This window comes from Camelus bactrianus, chromosome 31, assembly GCF_048773025.1.
Source record: "Camelus bactrianus isolate YW-2024 breed Bactrian camel chromosome 31, ASM4877302v1, whole genome shotgun sequence".
Lineage (NCBI taxonomy): Eukaryota > Metazoa > Chordata > Mammalia > Artiodactyla > Camelidae > Camelus > Camelus bactrianus.
The window spans coordinates 21,427,629-21,439,687 of record NC_133569.1 but is presented as its reverse complement, the minus strand read 5'-3'; the positions used below and the strand labels follow the sequence as shown (position 1 = coordinate 21,439,687).

General features: G+C 45.5%; 1 protein-coding gene across 1 annotated transcript in view; it reads left to right on the top strand.

The window, feature by feature from the left end:
* XPO7 (exportin 7) overlaps positions 1-12,059 on the top strand; it is a 34,352-nt gene that overhangs the window by 6,185 nt on the left and 16,108 nt on the right. The window contains exons 6-14 of the mRNA XM_074355695.1: positions 935-1,039; positions 2,631-2,796; positions 3,623-3,696; positions 5,323-5,442; positions 6,712-6,858; positions 7,587-7,759; positions 8,792-8,985; positions 9,441-9,546; positions 11,622-11,757. Coding sequence (XP_074211796.1) covers positions 935-1,039; positions 2,631-2,796; positions 3,623-3,696; positions 5,323-5,442; positions 6,712-6,858; positions 7,587-7,759; positions 8,792-8,985; positions 9,441-9,546; positions 11,622-11,757 — 1,221 coding nt within the window. The remainder of the gene's footprint in view (positions 1-934; positions 1,040-2,630; positions 2,797-3,622; positions 3,697-5,322; positions 5,443-6,711; positions 6,859-7,586; positions 7,760-8,791; positions 8,986-9,440; positions 9,547-11,621; positions 11,758-12,059) is intronic.

The window sequence follows — 12,059 nt, the reverse complement described above, 5'->3', positions numbered from 1 at the left end:
TTCTTTCTTTCTTTCTTTCTTTTTGCTTGTTTGTAAAATTTTAAGTCAGAAAGCGTATTTCTGTTACCATTCCTATTTGAATTTAGAAATAAAATTCTAGGGGGATCCTAACTTAGTTGTCTATCAGAAATCTCGCTGCATTTTTCTTTAATGTGCCAAAAGCAAAATGAGCTCCCTCCTGGATGAACTGATCAGCATGTAGAAGAGATTTAAGCTTTCAGTAAGTGGTTGGACTGAAAGTGCTCTTGGCAACGTTGAAGTTCCTTTATTGCACTTATCGAGAGCCTCCTGTGTGTCAGAAACAGAGGGCATACTAAAGAAGTAAAAAACTGAATTCTTGACCACAAGAACCTTTAAAATGTGACTGAAAAGACAACAGAGGAGTAAGTGAGAGACTAGTACAAGTGCTGAAGTGCTCCCACCCGTGGTGTAGACACATGTTGAAACATGTTAGGGAAGGAGAGTGTTACAGGCTGTTGTCATTTATCTCAAGTTCATGGTTGTTGGTTAATGACTGGGGAATTTTGTAGTAACTTCAGCCCTGAGTGGATTGTTTACCAATTGTCTACTGTCTGATTTTGAGACTAAGCCACAATACAGCGTCATAGTAATTATTAGCAATATCTTCCAACAATTCGTTACATTTCATCTCCCTAAGTGCGGAGGGAATTAAACTTTACTGTGGAGATACTCACCCCTCCTGTCTGCCCTCTGTGTGCTGTAGAGACATGATATCCTGCTTAGCTATCAGCAGCTTACTGTCATTTGCACCCTCTCACTGAATATGATTTAATAGGAATTTAAATGTTTAAAATGCATTTTGTTGTTTATGTTGGTTTTATTGAAAATCCTTCTAGTTTATTTGAAGTCTACATGAACTTTTCTTTCCTTTCAGTTAATTCTAAAGCTTGCATTGGTTTATTTTTCTGCACAGGCAGACACCACCCATCCTTTAACCAAGCACAGAAAAATAGCCTCTTCTTTCCGCGATTCATCCTTATTTGATATCTTCACACTTTCCTGCAATTTACTAAAACAGGTGAGATTGTAGGTTGGGTCCTACAGTTTCTTTTGAAAGAATGAGAAAAGGTGGGAACTTGTTAGATGTCAGCTGTTCACTGACCCCGTGAGAGTTTACGTATCTCTTTAATCATCAGCATCTCTCACATAATACCTGTGTCAGATGCCGAGAAACTTGCCAGACTGACCTGACGTTGGAGAGAGGATTGTGACTTCCCTGTGTCACATCTGTTCCCCTAGGTAAAGAGCAGTAAGTGAACACTTACCCACCTCCTAGCTTAAAGGAATTTATCTCCTAGTTTAAAGGAACTAGTTTACCACAAAGTGTGAGATTTTGTTGTTTGCTTTTTTTATGTCCACATAAAATCTTCCTATGTCGAGTAAAAGCATCTTAGCTTTATGGTGTTTGGATTCTCAGTGCTCTGAAAGCAGGTTCAAACTACATTGTTAGCGTACTAAAACTAGGCTGGCTCCCCCGTCCCCTGCTGAGTTACAGGCAGCAGATAAACAAGCAACATCTGTAAGGAAAAGTAGATTTTGAATTTTTAACATCCATTTACATTTCATAACCTGAAGGGGTAAACAATATCACATAAGGAAATTGCCTGTTTTAAAGTAGAAAGTTGGTATTTCTTTTCATTTATTGATAGCCTTGAACTAAGAAGGAAATGTTAACCTATGAATTCTGTATATTTGTAACAATGTTTGGTTGCTTTGTCCCTATAGAAAGCTGAAGGGGGTTGGCCTCTGGATTTTTCTTCATTTGAGGAGTTTTTTGGTTTGTTCTTTCTTGTTCTCATTTTCCAGTGTGTCTCAGCTTTAGTACTAGAAGCAAGTTTGGCTCTGTCTTTTGTCCCAGTTAACGGTGTCCGCCTTTTCCCTCAGTCACCTAGTTTTACTTCAGGACCCCCCAAAGTCCTCAGTTTGGGTAAGCTTCTCGCAAAAGCTGTCGTACCCTCGGGAGGAATAAGCTTTGAGAAAACTGAGGATTGAATCCTCCTCTGATAGTGATGCTGTCGGAAACAATTAGCCAGCCAGTCACCGAGGTCACAGCTGGTATGAATTAGAATCTGATGGTCCCCATGGCTCTGGGCCAGTGTTGAGCTATTGGCAGGTACGCTGCTGATGAATAAATAAAACTCAGTGGCGATTTGTCTTAACTTTGGTTTCAGAGATTTTTGTTGATGTTGGCAATGGTAATGTTAAAAAGTGGAAGGAAGATACAGCAGGTGCAGCGGGGTGTAACACTTCCTAGGACTACCCCCAGAGCTTAGTCCCAGCCCTGTCTGGGAAGAGCAGGAATCTCACATGCACAGTAACCATACTGCCCACGTTGCTTCCAGTTTCCCTGTGGCCGTGATGTCCTCAGCATGTAAAGAATAAGTGTCCAGGGGGGATTTCTTTAAATACCAGCTTTGTCTCTTTATAGTAAATATGCTTTAATAGTAATAAGGAGCTAGGATTTTCATAGTGACATTAAAGTGATGGAAGTACAGCGTCTTTTGGGAGAGGAACATCACTTGACTCTGTTGAAATGCTACCCTCCTTCTGGTAGCAAGCTTGGAAGAAAGGAGTGATTGTTTGGGCTCATTACGTGGTCATTTTTACAGGCTTCGGGAAAGAATCTAAACTTGAATGATGAGAGCCAGCATGGCTTGCTCATGCAGCTGCTCAAGCTCACTCACAACTGCCTGAACTTTGACTTCATCGGCACCTCTACTGACGAGTCCTCGGATGACCTGTGCACGGTACAGATTCCCACCAGCTGGAGATCAGGTAACAGAGTCGCCCCCCGAAGCAGGCGTGCTGCTCCACTCTGCTGGGGGCCTGGGGTGTGGTCTAGGGAACCCCTGGCAGATCCCTTGCTTGCTTCTGGAGAAAACTCAGAGTGTCAGGACAGGCCTTAGTAAGGTCAGGGAGGGGCTGTTGGAGGAGTCTTACAGACCCCCCCAGCCTGGGAGAACTCTTAACTGCTGGGTTCCCGGTGGATGTGCGTTTGACCTTGCACTAATCACCTAGAGATTTCTGATGTCTTACTCATTTGAGGGGATTTCCAGCTTTAAAAACAAAATCAAATAAAAGAACTTATGCTTACGCTTGTTTTTGTGTTCCTAAGAATAAAAATTCTTGCTGTGAACAGAGTCCTGATTGTCTTAAGTTGTTTGAGAATCAGAAGAATGAATCTGTTTCTTAGAGAAGTTAAAAACTAATGCTTTAAAAAAAAAAAAGGAGAGGGGAGTCGGGTATAGCTCAGCTGGTAGAGCACATGCCTAGCATGCATGAGGTACTGTGTTCAAACCCCAGCACCCCACTGAAAAATCAAATAAATAAATAAACCTAATTACTTCCCCCTGCAAAGAAAAAAGAAAAAAAATTTTTTAAAGAAATTGATTACAGATAAACTTTGTAATAAACATGTTTTTAAAAAAAGGAAAAGAAGGGAAAGAAAGGAAGAAAACAAAAAGCCCCTAGTAGCTTATCACTTTCGAAGGCAATAAACGTTGTGTAAGATAGGAAAGCAGAAAGATACCTCCCTGATGAAGACGCAGTGCCAGCTTACGCTCATTGCAATGTACTCAATAAAGTGCTCTTTTTCTTTCAGCGTTCTTAGATTCTTCAACTCTGCAGCTGTTTTTTGACCTGTATCATTCCATCCCTCCTTCATTTTCACCTCTGGTAAGTCAGGACCGTAGTTTGTGTCTCTAGAAAGTAGCAGTGCTGAATGAGCTTTATGTTCGTTTTGTTGTACAAAACCACAGAAGCACGGAGAGAAGGACTAGGGTTAGTGCCTTTGGAGATAAAGCTTTTTGTCATCTAAAGGTTCTCACGGTACAGTCTTAATTCCTTTTAAACTGCTCCTGTCTAATGACAAGTTGCTGCAGGTGTCAGGCTCTTTGGGTCTCACCTTTTATCTGACTTTATACTATGCCTCAGGTTGCAGTAGGATAGAGTGTGGGGAATTCACCCTACATTGTCTAGTTGAAGACTGTCACGACTAAGAAACCGTCTGAAAATCCCTCAGGCGTGTTACGTGAGTGATCCATGGACGCTGCTTTGGGAAGGCAGATCTGCATCCTTACCCTGAATAACATTTGAAAGCTCTTGGGAATGCTGCACTTCTCCTTTAAAGCAATCATTAACTTCCTCAGATCTCAAAAAATTCATGCCGGTCCTAAATGATGTTGGTCTAGTATGCAGATGGTTAGTGTAAATTGCTGTTGTACAGAACATACAAAAAAACACAGTGAAGTAAATGGGTGTTTTGCATAGTGTTTCTGCAGTAGACCGTTTTCCTGGTCATTGCAGTACTTTTCCAAATAAATATAGGCCTTCACTCTGGCAGAAACATGGATTCATGTTGTTTGTATCATTCAGTTTACTTTAGGGAAAGATAGCACACTCAAGAGGGGTAAGTAATGAAAGCACTGTAAAGGGGTCGGCAAAATTAAGGGACTCCAACAAGGGTGGTGATGTACACCCCCCAGAGTGGGGCTAGCAATAGTGAGGACCTTCAGGGGCAGGGGAAGGAAGCCTGGAGCTGAAGCTGTGGCTAGGGGAGGGCTGTCCAGCCAAGGCAGAGGAGGTCTGCCGGCCACGGCCCAGCCGGGGGCGGTGAGGGGGCACCTTTTTCTTCCTGCACTTAGTCTCCTGCTGGTACTTCCAGTGGTTGAAGCCAACTAGAAGGAAGAAGGCAAGGGAGCTTGGCTGTTGTTAGTCAACAGAGGTCAGCCTTCCAGAAACAGAGTAGGGTGGAGAAGGGCAGAAAATAGATCCATCTGGAGGGGCAAACCGAGAATATGAATATGTACACAGTGGGGAAAGGGGAAGTGCTTTCGCTGTCAGATCTGACTTGATCATTTCATGATAGCGCTACGTAACAAAGACCGGTTAGCCAAAGGCCTTAATGAAATGGGAAAAAAAGAACTATCTAAAGCATTATTTAAACTATGAGTTGCTTGGTGTTTTCTACCTTTAACTATGTATCTTAAACACAAATCAAAGAAGCTGTAGGCTGGTCAAAGAATAATATCTGAACGGACTCCCAGACTGTGGATCTAACTAGTTGTTGCGATCAACTGGGATTTAATGTTCTTTTTATTTTTCTCTTAATAACGCTGTTTCAGGCATCCTGAGCTGCGCCCTCCTTGATCTTTCTGCATCGTTCCAGTAGTAGCAGGGGTTGAAAGAGCAGAGCTAGAGGCGCCCGTGTAAAGAGTGTGTGCGGCCGGGGAAGAGGCAGCGGGCACAGCGGGCACAGCGGGGGCCTCTTTCTGATCACTGTGTTGCGTCTGCCCTCCTCAGGTACTCTCCTGCCTAGTACAGATCGCCTCGGTGAGAAGGTCCCTGTTCAACAACGCGGAGAGGGCCAAGTTCCTCTCTCATCTTGTGGATGGTGTTAAGCGAATACTGGAAAATCCACAGGTACAACTTTTGAGAATGTGTGTGTGTGTGTGTGTGTGTGTGTGTGTGTGTGTGTGTGTGTGTGTGTGTGAGATGAGTACATGCCTGCCTGTCATGACTCAGAAGGAAGTCAGTCTAGCGGTCACATGCAGCAGAAATCCTAGAACGCAGTCCGGTCTGTCCTTCAGAAGATTTAAGTACGTCCGTGCGTGTTTGTCTGTGTTTATAATGTTCACTCAAAGAGGAGCTTGTGTTCTTTCGCTTCAGGAATGCAGGATCACTCAGAAGGGAAAGAAGGTGAGGGCTCATCATTTTTCCCCGAGAAATTAAGAATCTCAAGTTTGTTTTTTATTTTCATTTCCATTTTTTGAAAATGCAGTATTTACCCAAGTATAAAGGACTGCATTCAGGTGGGAGAGGGAGATAGTTCTCATTCACATGTTCAGTCCATAACTCAGTTGCCCTTTTTGTCTTTTTCAGTCCCTACTTTTTTTTAAGTGTCACTTCTCCATGCTAGGAAATATTTTCAAAGCAGTTCATTTTTAAATATACTCAGTTCTGTCCCTCTTTTTAAAAATTAATCTATTCAGTCAACGAATGTGTGGAGCCATCCACCATGTTGCAGGGACACAGTGGTGAACAGAACAAAATCTGCCCTTTTTCTCTAATAGAGCAGGACATGTCAGGAAACAACCGTGCTGGTGTAACACACAAACAAACCAAAAGCGTTTTGATAAACAAGTGAAATACATAAAGAAATAAAACACATCGATATACTAATACGGGAATAAGTTTATTGTAGCCATGATGATAGATTGTATGAAATATTTGTATCACTGTGCCACGATGGTGTAGTTGTGCGTCATGATAAACCTGACAGATGTGAAAATGAAAATTTCATTACTTTTCCCTTGATCAGTGGGAAGCAGACAGCCCAGTCACACCCTAGATCGTGCCCCTTCTCTGCCATCAATCAACTCTACAGCTCCGAGCAGTACTGTGGTCCTTCTGGGCTGCTGTTTCAGACTCTTCCCATTGAGGATAACAACCCCCCTGTCTCACAGGGTGGTTTCTGTGAACAGATGAGATAATAGATGTGCCCATCCCTTTTAAAAGTGACTTTTTAAAAAATTGGTTTTAAACATTATACAAACGTATCATTCCAAGTGATGACCTGCAGCTCAGAAGCTAAAGCAGGCTCCCCCTCCTCGTGCCGTCCTGGGCGTCACTTGGGAAGAAGCACCGTGAGTCACACTTGACATTTTATTTTCCTCCCTGTGCTGTCCCCAGAGTTTATCAGACCCAAACAATTACCACGAGTTCTGCAGACTGCTGGCCCGGCTGAAGAGTAACTATCAACTGGGAGAGCTGGTGAAGGTGGAGAACTACCCCGAGGTCATCCGACTGATAGCTAACTTCACAGTGACCAGCCTGCAGGTGTGTCTTGGGTTGCTTGTCTCTTCTCCCGAAACGTCGGACCCTCCCCTCTTGCTCACCGGTGTTACTTAACCTTGCAAGGGTTTTCTCCCTTGGCAGAAGTGGGGGGAAGTACAGGACAGCCCCACGGAGCAGTTACGGTCGCAGCCCGCTCATTTTCCTTACAGAAGTTCACGGGGTGTGCTTAGAGGAGCGTGAGGGAATTGCAGGAGTAATTTTTAGACTCGCAGCAGAGAGAATTCCCTCACGGTCCCCCCGAAAGAGGCAGGCTTGGGACAGGGCGCCACGTGGACGAGTGAGGGGAGCCAGCGACCTCTCCGTCAGGTGGAGGGCAGAGGTCTGCCAGGCGTACGGCCTGCCTCAAAACCGTCTGAGGGGCGTGACGAGCAGTGCAGGGGCGTGGGTCCTGCCCCGTAATTTCTGGCTCGCTCGGTCCAGGGTGGAGCCTTGGCACCCTCGTCCCCAGCAGCCTCTCCACGAGACTCCCATGCACACTGACGTTTGAGAGCGCCTGCACGACCAGCGCAGGACAGCTCTCCTCATCTGATGCGTAACCCCTGAAACACCAATAAACATGTTAGACTGGTTGCTGTACACAGACCAGAAAGCCTGTAAAAGTTTATCTTTTTTTTTTTTAAGAAAAGTCTTTATCTTGTGTGTTGAGTGTCGGGGGGCTGATGTGTTGTGTGCAAAATCGAGAACTGTGCCTCCTGTCTTGGTTTCCTCAGCACTGGGAGTTCGCCCCGAACAGCGTGCACTATCTCCTGAGCCTGTGGCAGCGGCTGGCGGCCTCTGTGCCCTACGTGAAAGCCACGGAGCCCCACATGCTGGAGACGTACACGCCCGAGGTCACCAAAGCCTACATCACGTCCCGCCTGGAGTCTGTGCACATCATCCTGAGGTGAGCGAGCTGGGCGGCCGGCACCGGCCTTCCCGGGGCTCAGACCCCCACGTGGCAGGAGCGGACCTGATCCGAGTCCCACGGGAGCAAAGGCTGCATAACGGTCGTTTTCTCACGCTTCTTGTCAGCAGAGCAGCTGATGGGAGCATCAGGTCTGAAAGAAGAGTCTTCCTCCTTAACATGCTGTTCACTTCCCTGTCTCTCTGACCATAGGTGCTTCGTGTCTAAATGCAGAGGACGCCAGTATGTTTGTCCTTGCCACCAATTTTCTTTCATCATGAGAGAAACGTTTATAAGCTATAGATGACAACAATTTGCGAAGTCTAGGAACCAGTAGGTAGGGCAAGACCTGGCACAGATCCACAGTGCCACAGCTGCGGTTCTGAGGTCTCAGATGCGAACGTTAAAGTTCCTCCTAAGTCTGGCACAGAACTCATTTGGTGGCAGAATTTGACGTGTGCTAATACAAGACCATTTATAGTTGCTCTTGAAAGTTCTACTTAGTACGACTAGTCGCAATATTTATACATTTCACTACAGAAGTAGTGTATCTGACGTGCCACAGCCCGTCGAGGGTTCACGTTACATGGTAGAAACATCGTGTTGGCCCTCCCCCAAATCTGAGCATTTCTCAATTCCAAAACACACCTGGTCACAATGCCTTCATGCAAGGGAAGGGATACTTGTAGTCCCAAAGTTTACTGCAGTCACAACAAATGAGAGGCTAAGAACTGAGAGCTTGCAGGGGTGAGAAGCGTAGGACTGAGAGGGTCAGGGCAGACAAGTGTTAGGGACCAGGAATTGAAAGATTGGACACCCACAAGCAGGACATTCCTATGGGAGCCTGATGCTAGAGTGAGATGTCAGCCCTCCAACTGTTTCCGTCTTCCTTCCTTGGTAAAAAGTAGTGTTGGGATGTGGGCCTGTGCGATTGGACGTGGAGGCTAAGCGGAGATGAAGGAGGGCTGCTGCGATGGGGAAGTCAGCAGGCATGTTTTAAGAGAGCGCCTTCCCTTTTTCCCTTGGGAATAGAGATGGACTGGAAGATCCCCTGGAGGATACAGGTCTGGTCCAGCAGCAGCTGGACCAGTTGTCTACAATCGGGCGCTGTGAGTACGAGAAGACGTGTGCGCTTCTCGTGCAGTTGTTTGACCAGTCCGCCCAGTCCTATCAGGAGCTGCTCCAGAGTGCCAGCGCGAGCCCCATGGACATTGCAGTGCAGGAGGGTGAGTGGCCCGTGGCCGGGGCCTGGAAGGACGTGCCGTCAGCGCCCTTTCACTCATTGCCACCTCTCTTTCACCTTCCCCCCAGAAGACTTCTTCCCTCGTCAGTTAGCTCCATATACACAAAAGAATATTTGTTAATAATAAATGCCGCTGGGAGCTCAGGAAGAGCAACAGAAATCATACTAGCAGCGTTTAACTGTAAGGAAGTACTGCACTCTAAAAATAATGACCCTGTCTGATAGGGGGACCTTGTTCATCTAACAGATTTCCCCCCCGGCATCTGCCTTACCAGACCAGAGTGGTAGCTATACTCTGTAAAAACAGTCCGACTTCATGGCTTTTTCAGTGTTCTTAAGATTAAGGAAGCTCAGAGTAAGAAATGAACCTCACAGTGAAGAATTTCTTCATGAAATTGTCACTGGAGGTGACACTAATGGGTCCCCTTCCTGCTGCAGGAAGGCTGACGTGGCTGGTTTACATCATCGGCGCAGTGATTGGTGGCCGAGTCTCCTTTGCCAGCACTGATGAGCAGGATGCTATGGACGGCGAGCTTGTGTGTCGGTAAGTGCTCCCACAGAGGCTTCCTGTCGCCCCGCTGTGACCCGCCCACCCTTTGGGTCCTGAGACCACCGGAACTCGACGTGCTTCTGTTAGTGCTTTCCTCCCCACTTTTAGAACGTCACCTCATGAAGCTAACTGCCCGTGACAGTGGAGGACTGTTCAGGTCCAGCTTCAAGCCTCTTACACGTACAGCAAGAACTCTGCCTACAGTTCTTACTGAAAAGCCATCTGTAGTAACTCAGCAGGGAAACGACGGATACAGAATTAGGAGTATTAGAATGCAGGGTGGAGAGTAACTTTTAGTTCTTTTCAAGAGCACTGTCTCCAAGTGAATGAAATGTGGGCTGCTTCTGCCTCCCCCGAGGACGTCTAATAGGAGAATATCCCCAAAGACGGAATTACAGAGTTTCTACAGCCTTTCAGATCTCTTACCGTACACTTTTCCACCTACAGGGTTTCAAGTGATTTTGTATCTGTGTTATTCTCATCTTACTGAAAACCTATAAATGAGCATTTAGTGGTTTCTGAAGCTTTCCTTAACATAGAAGTATAAAAAAGGCAGGGTTTTTTAAATACCCTACTGCAGAGGTTTGCAGACCTTTTCTTCAGGACTCTTTACCTTCAGAATAAAAAGTATTGAGGCCCTTGAAGAGCCCCTGTGTCCGTGAGTATATCTAGCAATACTTAGGTATTAGAGAGTAAAACTGAGAAGTTTTTGAAATATTTATTAATTCTTTTAAAAATAACAGTAAGCCCATTCCATGTCAACATACAGTATTGTTTTTAATAAACTATTTTTTCAGAAGAAATTAGTGAGAAAGTGACCTTGTTTTAATGGCGGGCGTAGCAGGAGTCAGCTGGGCTCTCATCTCTGCTGCTGCATTCAGTCTGTTGTGAAATCACACATCTTGTGGCCTCTGGAAAAGCCCACTGCACCCCTCATGTGAGAATGTGAGTGAAAGGGCAGATACTGTTCTAGTATTTTGATGAAAATGGTTTTGTGACCTTGCAGAGAACCAGCACCCTGAAGCGTTCTCAACTTTCAGATGCTCTCCTTGGAGAGAAACACATTTTTACATCGTGCCTTAGTATTTATTGGTCCCCAGACATTTCAGTGCATAATTTTTATTCTTATTCTGAAAATCCCCGTTTGCCTCTCAGCCCCCGCTCTACTTGTCAGCTGCCCATTTGTCCTTAGGTGCCTCAAGCCTGACAGGTCTCCACCGCACGTCACACTGGCTTTTTTTTTGAAGAGCTGAGCAAAGATTTAATAGGAGTAAAATCTAACACTTTTCTGTTTCTGCAGCCTGGTGTGATGCTCTGTGTGTGTTGTAATGTAAACGGAGTTTACACAGTGTTTTGTATACTGGTTCTCAAGTTGCGTGTTGCAGCACAAAGACTGAGTCAGATTCGCTCATGATGTCACAAATAGTTTGTTACCTATTTTCATACTATCAAGATGTCAGATGATTCACTGGTCATAACATCATTCCCGTTCATTCAGCATTCACTCACTTGCGTTCCAGTATGCCTTCTTTCGGGGGGACAGGCTCGGGGAAGAGGGGTGAAGTCACAGGTGGCATTTCTGCTCTTGGTTCCTGGAAGTGTTACCTGCCTGTGAACATTCTCCTTCACGTGTCTCCTTTCCTTGCACGGCTCCATGAGAAAAAAGACTGAGATCCACTGGTTTAGTCCAATCTCCCTCATTTTATCGGTGACGAGCCAAGACTCGGAAAATAAACTGCTTTACTCAGGGTCTCACAGACGTTTCAAGGATGACCATTAGTTCTAGTCTTTTTCCCACTGTTTTTAAGTGATTACGAATTCTGCTTCTGTCCACAGTCACAGGGGACTGGAAGTTTTAAACATCTAACTAGTCATTCACATGCCTCGCCTTTGCTTCCTGTGGGGCAGAAATAGAGAATTTTGTTTTCGTCAGTGGAGCTTAGAGCCTGCAGAGAATGCCTCTCCAGGGGAATGGGTGACGAGAGGAGACGTGACTGTTCAGGGTGGGCCTGATCTGCAGCGCCCAGGATACCCTGCTGCTGAGAGAACCGTTGCTCTTGTTCCTCCAGGGTGCTCCAGCTCATGAACCTGACGGACTCCCGCCTGGCCCAGGCAGGGAACGAGAAGCTGGAACTGGCCATGCTGAGCTTTTTTGAGCAGTTCCGTAAGATCTACATTGGGGACCAGGTGCAGAAGTCCTCTAAGGTAACAGACTCTTAGTTGACTCCATTTAATTCTCACTTTTGCTTGTGGAGTTTCTGACTAAGAGAATTGGCTAATAACAGTTTAGGCACAATCTCCAGATTTTATGTTATCAGATGATCCAAATCATTTCTCTTAGTAGAATTTTGAGAGACTCATCAAAGAATTGGGTCCATTTTTCTAGTACTTCATGTGCTTGATAAATGGCCAATCAAAACATCCGTTGGTCTCCCCCACATTGACAGTTCTCAGCCTCTGTACATAAATTGATGTTTGGAACAGCAGAAGGTTTGACAGCACTGTTT